Below are 13,211 nucleotides of genomic sequence, written 5' to 3' on the forward strand. Positions count from 1 at the left end.
TGTGAGCGTGGTTGCAAATACTTTACACATTTGCCTTGAAGATAAGCATGGCTGCTCATGCCAAGCCACCGAGGGGGTGAGCGGGGCTATCTCAGAAGGTGACTTTCCTTTCCCTGACGTTGGAACACGGGTCCCTACTTGGCCTAACGTACGTACCTCAGCCAACCAGGGATCCCGGGTCTAACATTTGGTGGCAGCGGTGTGGGATTCTAACATTTGGTGGTCAGCGGGATGGGATTTGAATGTGGATTTGCAAATTCACTCACAGTGATTGGTGTACATCATAAGTAGCGCAGACCACAATGCAACCACATATTGTGTTCTTGATTTGTTGGTTCTATTTGGATTTATTTTTGAGCAACCTTAAAGCCACATATCATGTCTCAGAGGAGTCAAGCAGCCAGTGAGGCTGCAGAATTAGAGTTCGACATTGGGGCATTGCTTATCTACAACGTAGATCAATTGAGGCCATTCTGCAGAGCTTTGGGATGTCCCATGAAAAGTGGCGCCAAGAAGGAGGAGCTGCAAATGGCCTTGAGGGCCTGGTCGGAAGCCAAAGGGGCTCAGGAGGCGGGTGATGTTGAGGTGGATGAGGTTGACCCAGGGAATGGATTTGGTCCACAGGATTTGCCAGTAGTAGCCATTCAGGGAGGAGTTTTTCACCAGAGGAGTTGGAGGAAAACCAAAGGGTCAGAGAGCATGAGTTGGAGGTTTTAAAACTTAAAACTCAAGCAGAAGAGAAGAAGCTGCTCATTGAAAGTGAAAAGCGAGCAGAGGAGAGCAGGAACGCTCTCGCCTTGGAAGAGAAAAAGATTCTCTTAGCTCATGAGTTAAGCTTGAGGGAACTGGAAATGAAGGTTAAACAGGCCGAGTCCAGTTCAAATGGTGGCAGCACACAACCAGTGTCAGTGGGGAAGGTGTTCATTCCCAAAGACTTAGTGCGAGATTACCACAGGGGTGATTATATTTATGCGTGGTTCACGGCATATGAGATCGCACTGAGGATGAATGAGGTGGCTGAGAAGCATTGGGGGGCAGGCTTATGGAAACACTTTGAGGCTTCTGGAAGGGATGTCTTACACCCTTTAGAGAGGGCGGGAACCCTGACCTATGCCAATATGAAGGAGGCTTTATGCCTCAGGTATGGGCTCATTCCTGAACAGTACCAGCAGAAATTCAGGAACTTCAAGAAACAGGAATCCAGTACTTAGGTTGAGTGTGTGAATATGTACACGCGTGCACTGGATGGTTGGATGAAGGGCAGCAAGTCTGTTTGTTCCAGAGCTATCTCAGTAAGCTTGCTGAAGAGGCGGACCGCTGGACCAGTACCCGGGTCCACAAGGGGATTGGAGGTACCACGACCAAAAGTGTACAGGGTCCCCCGCTGAAAACCTCCTGTCCTTTGTCCAGAACCTTGTTTTCTCCATGTAGTAGTTCCAAAACCAGTGCGGTAGCAACTCCCGACTAACAAAGCTGTGTATTTTGATTCCACCTCAGTCCTCTTTCTTCCTCCTCCACCCTACACTTCCTGTCTATCTCCCTCTTGCAAGCTCTTTTTATACTTGCTTTCTCCCTTTTTCACTGCTTTACTCCCTTTTCTGCCTTTCTTGCTTTTGCTCCAGGTGAACGTTCGATGATGGAAAATAAGTCAAGATCCCAAAATTGAGTGCGTGTGCCCGTCATCTTTAACCACCAGCAAAAACTATGCACTGAAACACACCGCTACCCCAGCTTGTCACCTCTACAGCTGCTGCCTCATATCCCCAAAACAGGGCTCTTTTCAAGCTTCTAGTGCCTGTACTCATAGCTGTCAAGGGATCTCATTGCTACCCCTGCAGGTGGTAAGTAGGAGCTGGAATTTCCAGCCAACAAAAACTGCGTCCGGTGCTCCCACACACAGAAAAACCAGGTGCAAAACACTTGCCCATTTGTGATCGGGTGGAGCAGAATTTCTCAAGGCAAGTCCAATGGATTCCTCTACTGGGCGTGCGTTCCATAACAGATTTAAAAATCCAGTGGAGGCAAAGCCTGCTCACATTTGGATGAGAATTGATATCCAAAGACAGATGTCTCTGGCTCCGCATTACACTCTCTGGCCCTAGCATGGGTAGATGGAGAAGCCGGGTCACAGAAACAGGCCCTACAAGCAGGTTTTTAAGGGTTGAAGCAGCAGCATGTACACATGACCATGGTCCCTACTATTTATGCTGTGGACTGGACCCACTGAAGAGACTTATTGGATGCCCAGGGGTCCCTGTACAACAGGTTAAGAATGATGGAGTAATATCAGAGGCTCAGCAGGCAGTGGTCATGAAATATATAACTCTTTTATTGGTTGCTACATAGGCACACAATATAAAAACATATGCAACAGTGGACTGTACCTGTGTGGTTAAAGTATAGAAACACAGTGGTACTGTCCTGTTAATGTATAGCTGTTGTGTCAAAAAGTGTCCATGCTGTCCCATTAAATGTATAGCTGACCTGTTCAGAAATGCCAGCCTTTATAACAACAACACTCCTGCATAGAAGTGGGGAGATATGTTGCCAGTGGAAACGTTATAATCTGTAGTTTCACTGTACAGGGTAAAATGCCTGCTTATAATACAACCATTACAGACTGATGGGGTAACCCAAATAACGTCAAAGGACCTGTGTGCAATGTAGTAAAGACAACAAATGGTCCAGGCGTCCCTTATTTGGCAAAGCCAAATTGGGAGACAACAAAATGTGACAGCTCAAAATAATTGAATACGTTGCCGTAGCAAATTTTCACATATATTTTTAAGAGCAATACATCCTCTTATAAACACACAAGTGAGAAAAGATACAACTCCTGTATTCTGAAGAGAAAAATCTCATTTATATTCTTTTCTTGACATAAAAAGTTTATTTTTGATATAACATACAAATGTCAATAATATTAATATAAGGGTTGCTCAGAGCAAGTGTGGAAGGGGAAAAAGGTGCTCATGTGCAGAGTGAGTGAAAAAAGGGAAAATATAAAAAAGGAATAGATTAAAGAAATCAGTATCCTATTTTTATACAATGGCTACTGGCTGCAAGGATGATGAAAAATGGTAGGCCAGTGCAAAATTGACCTATCTACAGAACAAATTAAGTGTACTCTCCCATATTATCTCCTATGAAGGAAGCTCTTGCGTTTCAAATTCATCCTCATAGTACAGGTCTTAGGCTGAGGGGCGTCTTTACAGATCTTAGGGGCCTATTATGATGGCGGGCAGAACGGAGCACGGGACCGACTGCTGAAGTTGCGGCGGTCCCGCCGGGCAAATTAGGATGTGCCCGCCACACTGGCGGGCGCATCCTCGACATTAACATTGCGGTGGGTGGTGATGTAAGCAGCACCCGCCGCTATGTTCATGCCCATGTTCTGCATTGCCATGCACAACATGACAGGCACCGCACGGTGCCTCCCACCTTGTGCATGGCAATGATGGGGGGTACCATGGGTACCCCCCAGTGCAGCCACCCACAACCCCCACCCCATGGGGGCCCGCAATGGGTCCCCACTGTGATTTCCCGCATGCCTTTCCATGGCGGAGTCTCCGCCATGGAAAGGCATGCATCCTTATATGGATGGCGGTGCCTGCAAGGCACTGCCACCATTACCTATTCCTTTTCCACCCGGCCGGCAATCCGACCGGCGGAAAAGCGACGGACGGTCTTTTTGTCTGCCGCGGTGCCCCTCGCCATACTAATATGGCAGGGGGTGAAGATAGGTCATTTGGCGGGCAGATCGCCACCACTGGGCCAGCCGTAACCACCGCTGGCCCGGCGGTGGCGATCCACCCGTGATCATAATGGGCCCCTTAGGCTTGATGCCCCTCAGCCTAAGACCTGTACTATGTTATACTTCACTTCACCCAATCTGGAGGATGAATACCAGAGAAGTAGTGTTTGATTCATTTTGGTCAATCGGTTGCCCATCCCAGATATAAATTTTGGTCTGAAAACTATTTCACAATTTCAGCTCTCACGTATGATAACTTTATTTCACTCTGATATCTTTGTTTTTTTCCAAACTGCTGAACATATTTTCATCAAATTTCGCAGCGATCTCTGTCTTCATGCCTAGTATGCTGCTGGCCCGTTCGGAGGCTGTTGCCTAAAAAAAACGTCATTAGAGATGTTTAAATGTAGCATTTTGATTCTCCCTGGGAACTCTCCTGTTTAATCTGCTGAAAATCATATTAAAAATACACTTTTTTGGAAGGTTGTCCACAGATTCATCGAAGGGGTACAAAATTATAACAATGCCAGAATGTTCCTGATGACTAGAGAGCACCTAACTAGCACAGACTGCAATATTGCCGTATGTCGGCTTCGAATTACGTCCAATTACTGTATATAATAAATGTATTCGCAACACAGATTTTGATGAATTTTTAATTGATGTTTAGAAAATATTCGCTTTAACTTGTAACATTCATATGTTGACTCGAGGTAAAAAAAAAGAATGAAATTACATTTGTTAAAGTACAGTGACACACTGTAGACATAAAGTTTAAGAAAGGAATTCAAGGCTTCCTGCCACTGATAATGTGAGTAACTTTCTCTATTGAGAACCGCAGCATTATATTGCATCCTTATTTTACATTTTAACAATTCGGAGCAAAGTAAATTAAAGTAGAAATAAATTTAGACAATTAAAAAATGTGCTTTTTGTGACCCTTATCAAGTTTGTGTTTTTTTTTCCCCGCAGAGCAATGTGCAGCTGATGAAAGTCCTCCGTTATATTCGTGGCCAGCAACCAAACCAAAAGAGACCCGGACTATTCCGTGCTTCGGCAGTTTGATCCACACAGCCTCAAGGAGATGGTAAGAGCTGGTGTCCGTCTGCATTCCTTCATGTCAACCCCTTCATTATGCTCTTCATAGTTAGGTCTCCCAAACAAACAATATAGGCTTCAACAAGACGCGTTATCCCACCCATGGAGTATTTCTGCCTCACTGGGGGGGCATATTATCAAGAAACGGCGTTAAAATTATCGCCGCTTTAGCTGCAGGAAACTGCCGCTAAAGCAGCGACAATGGGCTTGATAATATGCCGCAGAGAATTTCCATACAAGCCCATGTTCTGGTTTTAGCATGGGCTTCTATTGGAATTCTCTGCGGCATATTATCAAGCCCATTGTCGCTGCTTTAGCGGCAGTTTCCTGCGGCTAAAGCGGCGATAATTTTAACTCCGTGCTTGATAATATGCCCCTATGTTTTGCTTGGGTGTGTTCTATACTTTCTCTAGTGATGTAAGGGAACTATCTTTTTTTAGTTTTCTTTCTGAACTCCATGGGAGGGCATCACTTCCCTTGCTCCCTCACCCGCCTCCTCTATTTTTCATTTATTCATTTTAAATTTTGCAAGGGCCAAGAACCTGTACGCTGCTACCGGACTGCTATTGTTGGCTGATTTGCCCCACATGTTGCTGCGAGGGCCTGGCAGTTGCGCACTACTACAGAGACACTCCGGTCGGTCTCACAAATGGTTGGGTCAGGGCCAGGCCCCAGATTAAGACCAACAGTCGATCCCCATGAAGCAGCAGTTGGCCACAAAGGAGGTGGGGTGCAGGGTCAGACCACAGGATAGATCCTATGCTCAACCCACATGCAGTGTGAGTTGGTCCAATAGAACCTTGAGTGCATGCCCTGAAGTCAATCCCAGTGCAGCATCGAGCACTGGAATTATTGAACATAAAAACATGAAAGTTTGATGTAGTATATCATAAAAAAATAAAACTTTACTGACGTATTTTGTAAAGTTTAGGTTGTCATTTCTTTTCCTCATAAAACATAAATCTTTTTTTTCATCCAAACAATCCCTGAAAAAAAACATAGTTACAGTTATGTAATGGAACAAACAAAATTAAAAAACCTTGATGATCTCTCAAATTACATATGATTTATAAAATCTTAAATGTCATCACTGATGACATCTCAAATGACATTATTGATGACCCCATTAACCAGGCAATATAAAACAGTTGCCATACATTTGTTATTCAAGTTGGACCAATATATTCGCCCATTCCTCTTGCCAATCATGCTTTCGTGGTCAAGCTTTACTGTACTGACACATCCACAACTTCCTGATTTTATGTTTATATTTACGTTTATGTTTGTTATTATTTGCATAACGCTAATCACCAAAAATCTCTAACCGCTTCCTCATAGATGACAGACATAACATGGCAGAACGCTTAAGTTAGCCTAATCCCCATAAGTCTACGCGAAGGCCTCCAAAAATAACATGGTCTTCAGCCTCCTCCGAAATGAAAGTAGATTTGTGTCCTTGCGCAAATCCTCTGGGAGTTTATTCCACATCTGCAGGACAAAGACCGAGAAGGCACGACCGCCAAGTGTCGTCATGCTAAACCGAGGGCAGGTAAGGAAACTGGCCTGCGAAGAGCGGAGGTGACGGCCCGGGACATAGGGCTTCAAAAGATCTTTAATGTATTTGGGGGCTTCACCAAACAAGGACTTGTGTGCAATGCACAGGCCCTTGAAGCTTACCCTTTGTTTGATAGGTAGCCAATGCAAATGACGCAGCAAGGGAATGGCATGCGTTTTTCGAGGCAGCTTGAATATCAGCCTTGCCGCATCATTCATGACTACCTGAAGTTTCCTCAAAAGTGATACCGGGAGACCGATGTAAACTGCATTTCCGTAGTCGAGCCGAGACAATACTAAAGCAGTTACCACCGCTTGCATGGTGGTAGATGACAAAAGGACAGATAGTTTCCGGAGCTGACGCAGTAATCCGATACAGCTTCCCACCACAGTGGAAACCTGGTTCTTCAAGGTCAGCCCGGTGTCTAGTTTGATACCTAGGCTCTTCACGGTAGATACTGGCGTAGGAGTGGTGCCAAGCTCGTAAGGCCAGAACAGGCTGGATCAAGGGGAGGAGTCAGGAAAAAGTACCAAGACCTCGGTCTTGTCTGGGTTCACTTTTAAGGAATTCAGGGTCATCCAGTTCATGGTGTACCTGAGAATGTTCTGAACATTCCGTTGTGAGTCACAGGTGTGATCAATGCGAACTATTAGCTGGGTATCGTCCGCATAAATAAACACCTGGCAGTCTAATTTGACCAGGGCCTCGATCAGGGGTTGGAGATAGATGTTAAAGAGCAGGGGGGACAAAGCCGAACCCTGCGGAACCCCCCAGTGGAGAGTGCCCTGTTTGGACATGAGGTCACCCAGCTGAACTTTCTGCTGGCGATCTTCCAAAAAAGAGGTGAACCACTGAAGGGCCGTCCCTGTGACTCCCAGCCGCTGCATACGGGAAAGTAGCCGTCCATGATTCACCGTATCAAAGGCGGCTGAGAGATCGAGCAAAATCAAAGCAGAATGGATCTTTTTATCTGCTTTATATCTGCTGCAAGCCGTAGGTCATCCAAAACTGAGAGCATCACCAGCTCAGTACTGTTATGTGCCCGAAACCCCGCTTGCCGATGGTGCAGTAAGTGATGTTGTTCAGTATATGATGTAAGGGCTCTGAGCACATGCTGTTCAAGGACTTTAGCCAAGAACGGGAGTTGGGAAATGGGGCGGAAGTTCTTCAGGTTTTTAACATCCGCCCCTGCTTTCTTCAGCAGTGGGAGTACTATTGCTTCCTTAAACTTCTGAGGAACCAGTCCTGACATCAAGGATGAGTTAAGGACGGACAGGACCTCAGCCTCAACCAGTGGGATGATCATTTTGAACACCTTGGGGGGACAGATGTCCTCCGGAGACCCGGATTTCACTTTAGACACTATACGAGCCAGAACCACTGGTTCAAGCGGCGGGAACTGAGAAAAGGGGGCCTTCAGGGAGCCAGGGGGCTCCTCCTCAGCTGGTCGTGGGCAAGGGGCAATAAGCGTATTCTTAATAGCCAGAATGATGTCTTCAACTTTAGTTAAAAAGAAATTCTGGATTTTGTCACATTCGGCTTGACTAGAAGTTGGTTTTTGTTCGGACAGCCTACTCAGTTCCCTGAGTATAGTGAAAGTCTCTTTTTGCGTGTCACTTGCCTCCCCGCAAAGCCAAAGCAAACACTCCGGTTCCAGCAGGCAGGAGCAGTGAAAGTGCTCCTCTCTGCTGAAAGCGGAGGTTTCATCTCTTCCCCCGCCCCCAGACTGTGGGCAGAGAAAATAATTAAACAGATTGCTTCTACACACAGGGAGCAGCATTTCCAGCAGCTCCCTTTGTGGGAAAGCAATGCCGGCTCCTGCAGGAGGCGGGCAGCCGCTGGGACCGCTGAGGCCTTGAGACTCCCCCACGGTTCTAGAGGAAAAGAGCATAACGAAGCCTAATAAAGGTCAGAAGGGAACAGAAAGAGGCAGAATAAGTGTCAGAAATGAGCAGAAAGAGGCAAAATAGAGGTTAGAAACCAGAAGCAAGAGGCTAAATAAAGGTGAGAAACTAGCAGAAAGAGGCAAAATAAAGTTCAGCAATGAACAGGAAGTGGCAAAATACAGGTGAGAAACGAGTACAAAGAGGTAAAACAAAGATCAGCAATGAGCAGAGAGTGGCATATTAAAGGTGGGAAAGAGCAGAAAGAAGCAGAATAAAGGTCAGAAGGGAGCAGAAAGAGGTCAGAAATGAGCAGCAAGAGGCAGAAGAAAGGTCAGGAGCGGGCAGAAAGAGGCAAAACAGAGGGCAAGAGCGAGGAGAGAAGGCCAGAATAAAGGTCGAAAACAAGCAAAAAGAGGCAAAATAGGTCAGAAACCAGCAGCAAGAGGCAGAATAAAGGTCAGGATTGGGCAGAAAGAGGCAAAATAAAGGTCATGGGTGAGGGACCCTACCAGGGCAAAAAAGCTTTTTTTTAAAAAAACAATTGCTGCAAAATCACCGGAGGAACTGCAAATCCCCTGCAATAAAAAAAAACAGTATTGTCTCCCACACTTGTTTAAAGATTAGTCCCCGGTTGGGCCAGGTCCCGGGGACATTGCATAATTAATAACGTTGGGAGGGGGCACACGCGGCCCCCCTCCTCAGTCTCTTTTAAGCCCCTGGGACCACCACCTTCCAGAGGCTTTATGTAAATAATGGAGGGAGCCCGCACGTGCCCCCCATCTTGTGCTCCTAAGAGCCACCGGGATCACCACCTCCCCAGGGATTTAATAGAAAATTGGAATGGGGGCAGGCCGGACCCACCTCCTGTGGCTCAGAGGAGCCCCGGGGATCACTCCCTCCACGGGGCTTTAAAACTAAATTGGAGAGGGGTCACACGGGCCCCCCTCCTACTCCCTTTAGTGCCCTGGGGACCACCACCTCCTGGGACAGCAAATCTAAATAAAGGGGAAGGGGCTGTGCTGCCCCTTCCCGGTCCATAAATGGCCCTGAGTAACATCAGCTCTGCGGGGCTGGCATGTGCAAACTGAAAGGAGTGGGGCCACGCTGCCCCCCTCCTGGAGCCAATAATGGCCCTAAGGACTGCCACCGCCCCAGTGCCGGGGCGGTGGCTCCCAAGGTGCCCACCCTCTTGACATTGCAGTTTGGTTTTGCTTGGCGGAAGCTTTGACAGCTCCCGCCAACTGAGAGCAAACTGTAAGTCTGGGTGAAGACTTTTCATCTCTTTAACGGGCCACTGTCAAGCAGGCAGGAAAACAGATGAAAGAATTGCTCCTGCTAGCAGAGAGCTCCATTTTTTTTGCTCACTATGTGCAGTAGCAATGCCAGCTTCCACTGGAGGCAGGAAGCCAGCAGGGACTGCTGGGTCATTGAGTCTCCCCCTACGGACCACAACGCTGCACACTGGGTTCCCTGGTACAGCTAAAAATATTCTGCTGTAGAATTGATGGTGGATTCTGCCACAAAACAACTTTTGCTGCACAATTTTCCCTCTAATAGCCTTACTTCAAGTCCCATGCTATACAAAATGGAAAAGGGAGCTCGGGCCTCCTTGAGATTATGATATTCTTGACGAATCTGCTGATTTGAAGTGTTTCACCCTGACATTCTATGCAAAAATAGTTACCAGGGTAATCAGATGCAGTTTTCACAATTCCACAACAATTCCCCAATGTTGATGATACCCACAGGGTACAACTCAGAATCCATTCTATTCCCTCTCCACCACCCACTCACATAGTTACGGATGACCCAGTAGGAGAAACTCATGGAGGGTGCTATAACAAGCCATTACACTGCACACATAAAAATAAACTATAAATGTTGTTTTTCCTCAGGTTATCCCACTCATGCTAGCGTTTTAAGTTTGCTTTTTTATTTAAAAGCATGTTGCCAATATCATCCAGTTCATAATGCCTACGATTTGAATGAAAGTCCTGTACTGAACTGAAACAACAGTTCACAATTTCACACACCACCAGTTACAATGTCGAGTTAATCCAGTTCCACTTCAGATTCCGCACATGCAGTACTTCATTTATAAAAAAGACAAGTACCAGGGTCCATTTGAGAAGGCTACTTCATTTTGCCCCACCTATCTCCCCCACTGGCATTGCCAATCACAGTACCATCACAACTAACCATCACACTCATTCAAGTGTGACAATTCAGACTTGAAATATACATAAAAAATGACTCATAAAAGCCACCCAAGCTATTTTTAAAGTTTTGGGTGGCGAGTATTAGTGATTTTAAAGTATATTTAATTATTAAACAACTGTTTTGCTCCTCATGAAATCAGACAAACAGCAGCACAGCTCAAATTAAGCACTGCATCTCGTGTGTTTACTTTGACTCGGAGCTCTCTGAAATTGATTTGTAAAAATGTGTTCCTCAGACAAATGTAATTGATTCTGAATCAAGAACAAGAGCTGTGTGACAGGCAAAGCCAATGAACGTTCATTTATATTTTCTCTATCAGCTTTTTGGATTCACGTAATTACACTCCAACCTGGGAAAGTCCTGATCTGTCAAACTGTAGCGGTAAGTGTTTTTTCTTCTTTTTCATCCAAATTTCTATAGAGTAAATGGAATTACTTAAATACTAGATGCATCATGTCCTTTCTTATATACTTTTGAGAAGAACCTGCGTTTTGTTGACTTCATTAATGATTGATAGTTTGACAATAATCAGTCTTTGGTGGCTCAGCTACAATGTGCGTAATAGCTCCAGTCATGAGAACATCTACCACGAGGCAACTACAATAAGACTGCCAACAAGTTAAACAAATGCCCACCTTTTTATTTTTATGTGTACTGCATTTAATGACAGGGAAACTGCATATGGTTTGGGCAGCAAACATTGGCATACAAATTATTGTAGTTTGTGTAAAGGTTCCAACCAGTAAAATATTCAGTGGCGGAGGAGAACCGCCCAACTGCTGCAGCTGCAAGCTGAATACAAAAACTAAGATTATAATAACGTTCGGCTGGGCTTCCCAAGTCACAGGGGGAGGAGTGGTGGCAGTTTCTAAAGTGTGCATGTTGCTTTGGCCGGCTGTCTCGGGCCGGCCAAAACATCATACGCATTCTGCATGTTCTCTACACAGGCTGTATTGCAGCCTGGTTGGAGAACATGCACCGCCTGCCAGCCCCTGTCTGGGCACCGAACCACGGCACTCAGACCAATCACAAAGCTGCTAAGGCAGCATTGTGACTGGTCAGGGGATTCTGGGGAGGCTGTGTGCTTCCTTGCGATAGGAGGACGGAGAAAGAAGACGCTGTGGTCGGTGGTAAAGGGGTAGGTGCTTTTTTTTTATCTCCCCCCCTCCTCCTCAACCTCTCCCTTGCCTCACCACCCCTGGTCAGTAGCAGCTGCTACTGAAAATATTGCACCCCATCATATAAGAAACTGAGCTTCTTATCTGGCGTGGACTCCTTGTCAAGCAATACAGACATAAAGACTGTATACCAAGTGTGTTTATTGTATGACGCTTTACAAGATATGAAATAGGTAGGTTTAAAATGAGTACAACTATCAAGGTAATTGCATGAAAACAAATTAAAACTAGAACCAGGTATCCAGAATGAAAGGTGTAGTAATTAGACTTATGGGCTCCCCTATACGGTTGATGGACGTGAACCCGTGCAGGGAACGTTAGCTATGCTCAAACACCTTGAAGAGGAAAGAAAGTTGTCGATCAAGGTCACACAGAAATCCCTGGGGCAGCAGTAGAATTTTTGATGTCGCATGCAGGCCAACAAAGTCAAATCACTTGCAAACACCTGGAAACATTTTCGACTTGATTTTTACTGTAGTGTTGTTTCTTGTTTATTTACAACTGTAATGTATATCAATGCCTTGTCTTCCATTTGTTCTTCTTCTTTGCCTCTTTTGTCTCTTTTTTGGTGACTGCTGTCCCAGTTAACCTCCAAATTGGAAATAAAATCAAAAAGTCAACCAAAAAAGACCTATTGGTTGATACCACACAGTAAAAAATGCACACTCACAATATTTGTATTTTTTTTAGATATCATAGAAAACCCGGAAGAATTAGCCAACCAGCTTTTGAATCTCACTGGTGACGGTCAAGAGCTGACGCAAGAAAAAGTAGACACCTTTGTCCAGCAACTCAAGAAACTTGTGAACGGCGCCGAGATCAATGCTTCGCTGGGGTCCACTGTTTTAAATGTGTTTTCTAACATCATTAGCAGTTCAGATGAGGCACTCTCGAAATCCTTCTCAGAGTGAGTGCGCTTTAGGTGTCTCAGTGCCTTAAAACATATATTGTGCTGCTTTTGATGTGTGGTGAGTTTGAGACAGACTTTATTAAACTTTGGAGTCTTATATTTTAAAATGACATTGGGCCTTATTTAGACTTTGGCAGAATGGATATTTTTGGCCAGCTATACACAGCAATGGTCGTAAAGTATTTTTGCAACCAGTGCAGTATTTTGCAAATTGATCTATGTGCATTAATATGAATATTAATGAGGCAGGTCCAAAGTGCGACCTATTACGATTAACAGTTATCACAGGGATGGTGGCCTGCTAGGTTCAGCAGACCACTATGTCTGTGATTGCTTTCAAAGAAAGCAAACTTATTTTTATTGCAGCCCGTTTTCTTTAAAGGTAATGAGACTGCATTTGAAAACAAAAGATTCCTTATTCGTTTTTGTTTGTTGAAGAGAAAGAGTCGTCCTGGGGACCACTTCTCCTCTTAACATAAGTTTTTTTGCACATTTACAAACGGGAAGGGGACCCAAAGTGACCCCTTCCCACTGGCAAACACATTACCACTCCAGCATGAGGGAACTGTGAAATTTCAATATTTTGCGACAGGAATTCAGCTTCAAAACA

At 45.2% G+C, this 13,211-nt stretch overlaps 1 protein-coding gene across 3 annotated transcripts in view; it reads left to right on the forward strand.

Moving 5' to 3' along the window:
* Window positions 1-13,211, forward strand: part of ADGRG6 (adhesion G protein-coupled receptor G6) — a 621,002-nt gene that overhangs the window by 490,083 nt on the left and 117,708 nt on the right. For all 3 annotated transcript variants that reach the window (XM_085611657.1, XM_085611655.1, XM_085611656.1), the window contains 3 exons: window positions 4,727-4,841; window positions 10,833-10,894; window positions 12,382-12,598. In XM_085611657.1, the coding sequence (XP_085467783.1) occupies window positions 4,727-4,841; window positions 10,833-10,894; window positions 12,382-12,598 (394 nt within the window). The remainder of the gene's footprint in view (window positions 1-4,726; window positions 4,842-10,832; window positions 10,895-12,381; window positions 12,599-13,211) is intronic.

This window comes from Triturus cristatus, chromosome 6 (genome assembly GCF_964204655.1).
Source record: "Triturus cristatus chromosome 6, aTriCri1.1, whole genome shotgun sequence".
In the NCBI taxonomy this organism is placed as follows: Eukaryota; Metazoa; Chordata; class Amphibia; order Caudata; family Salamandridae; genus Triturus; species Triturus cristatus.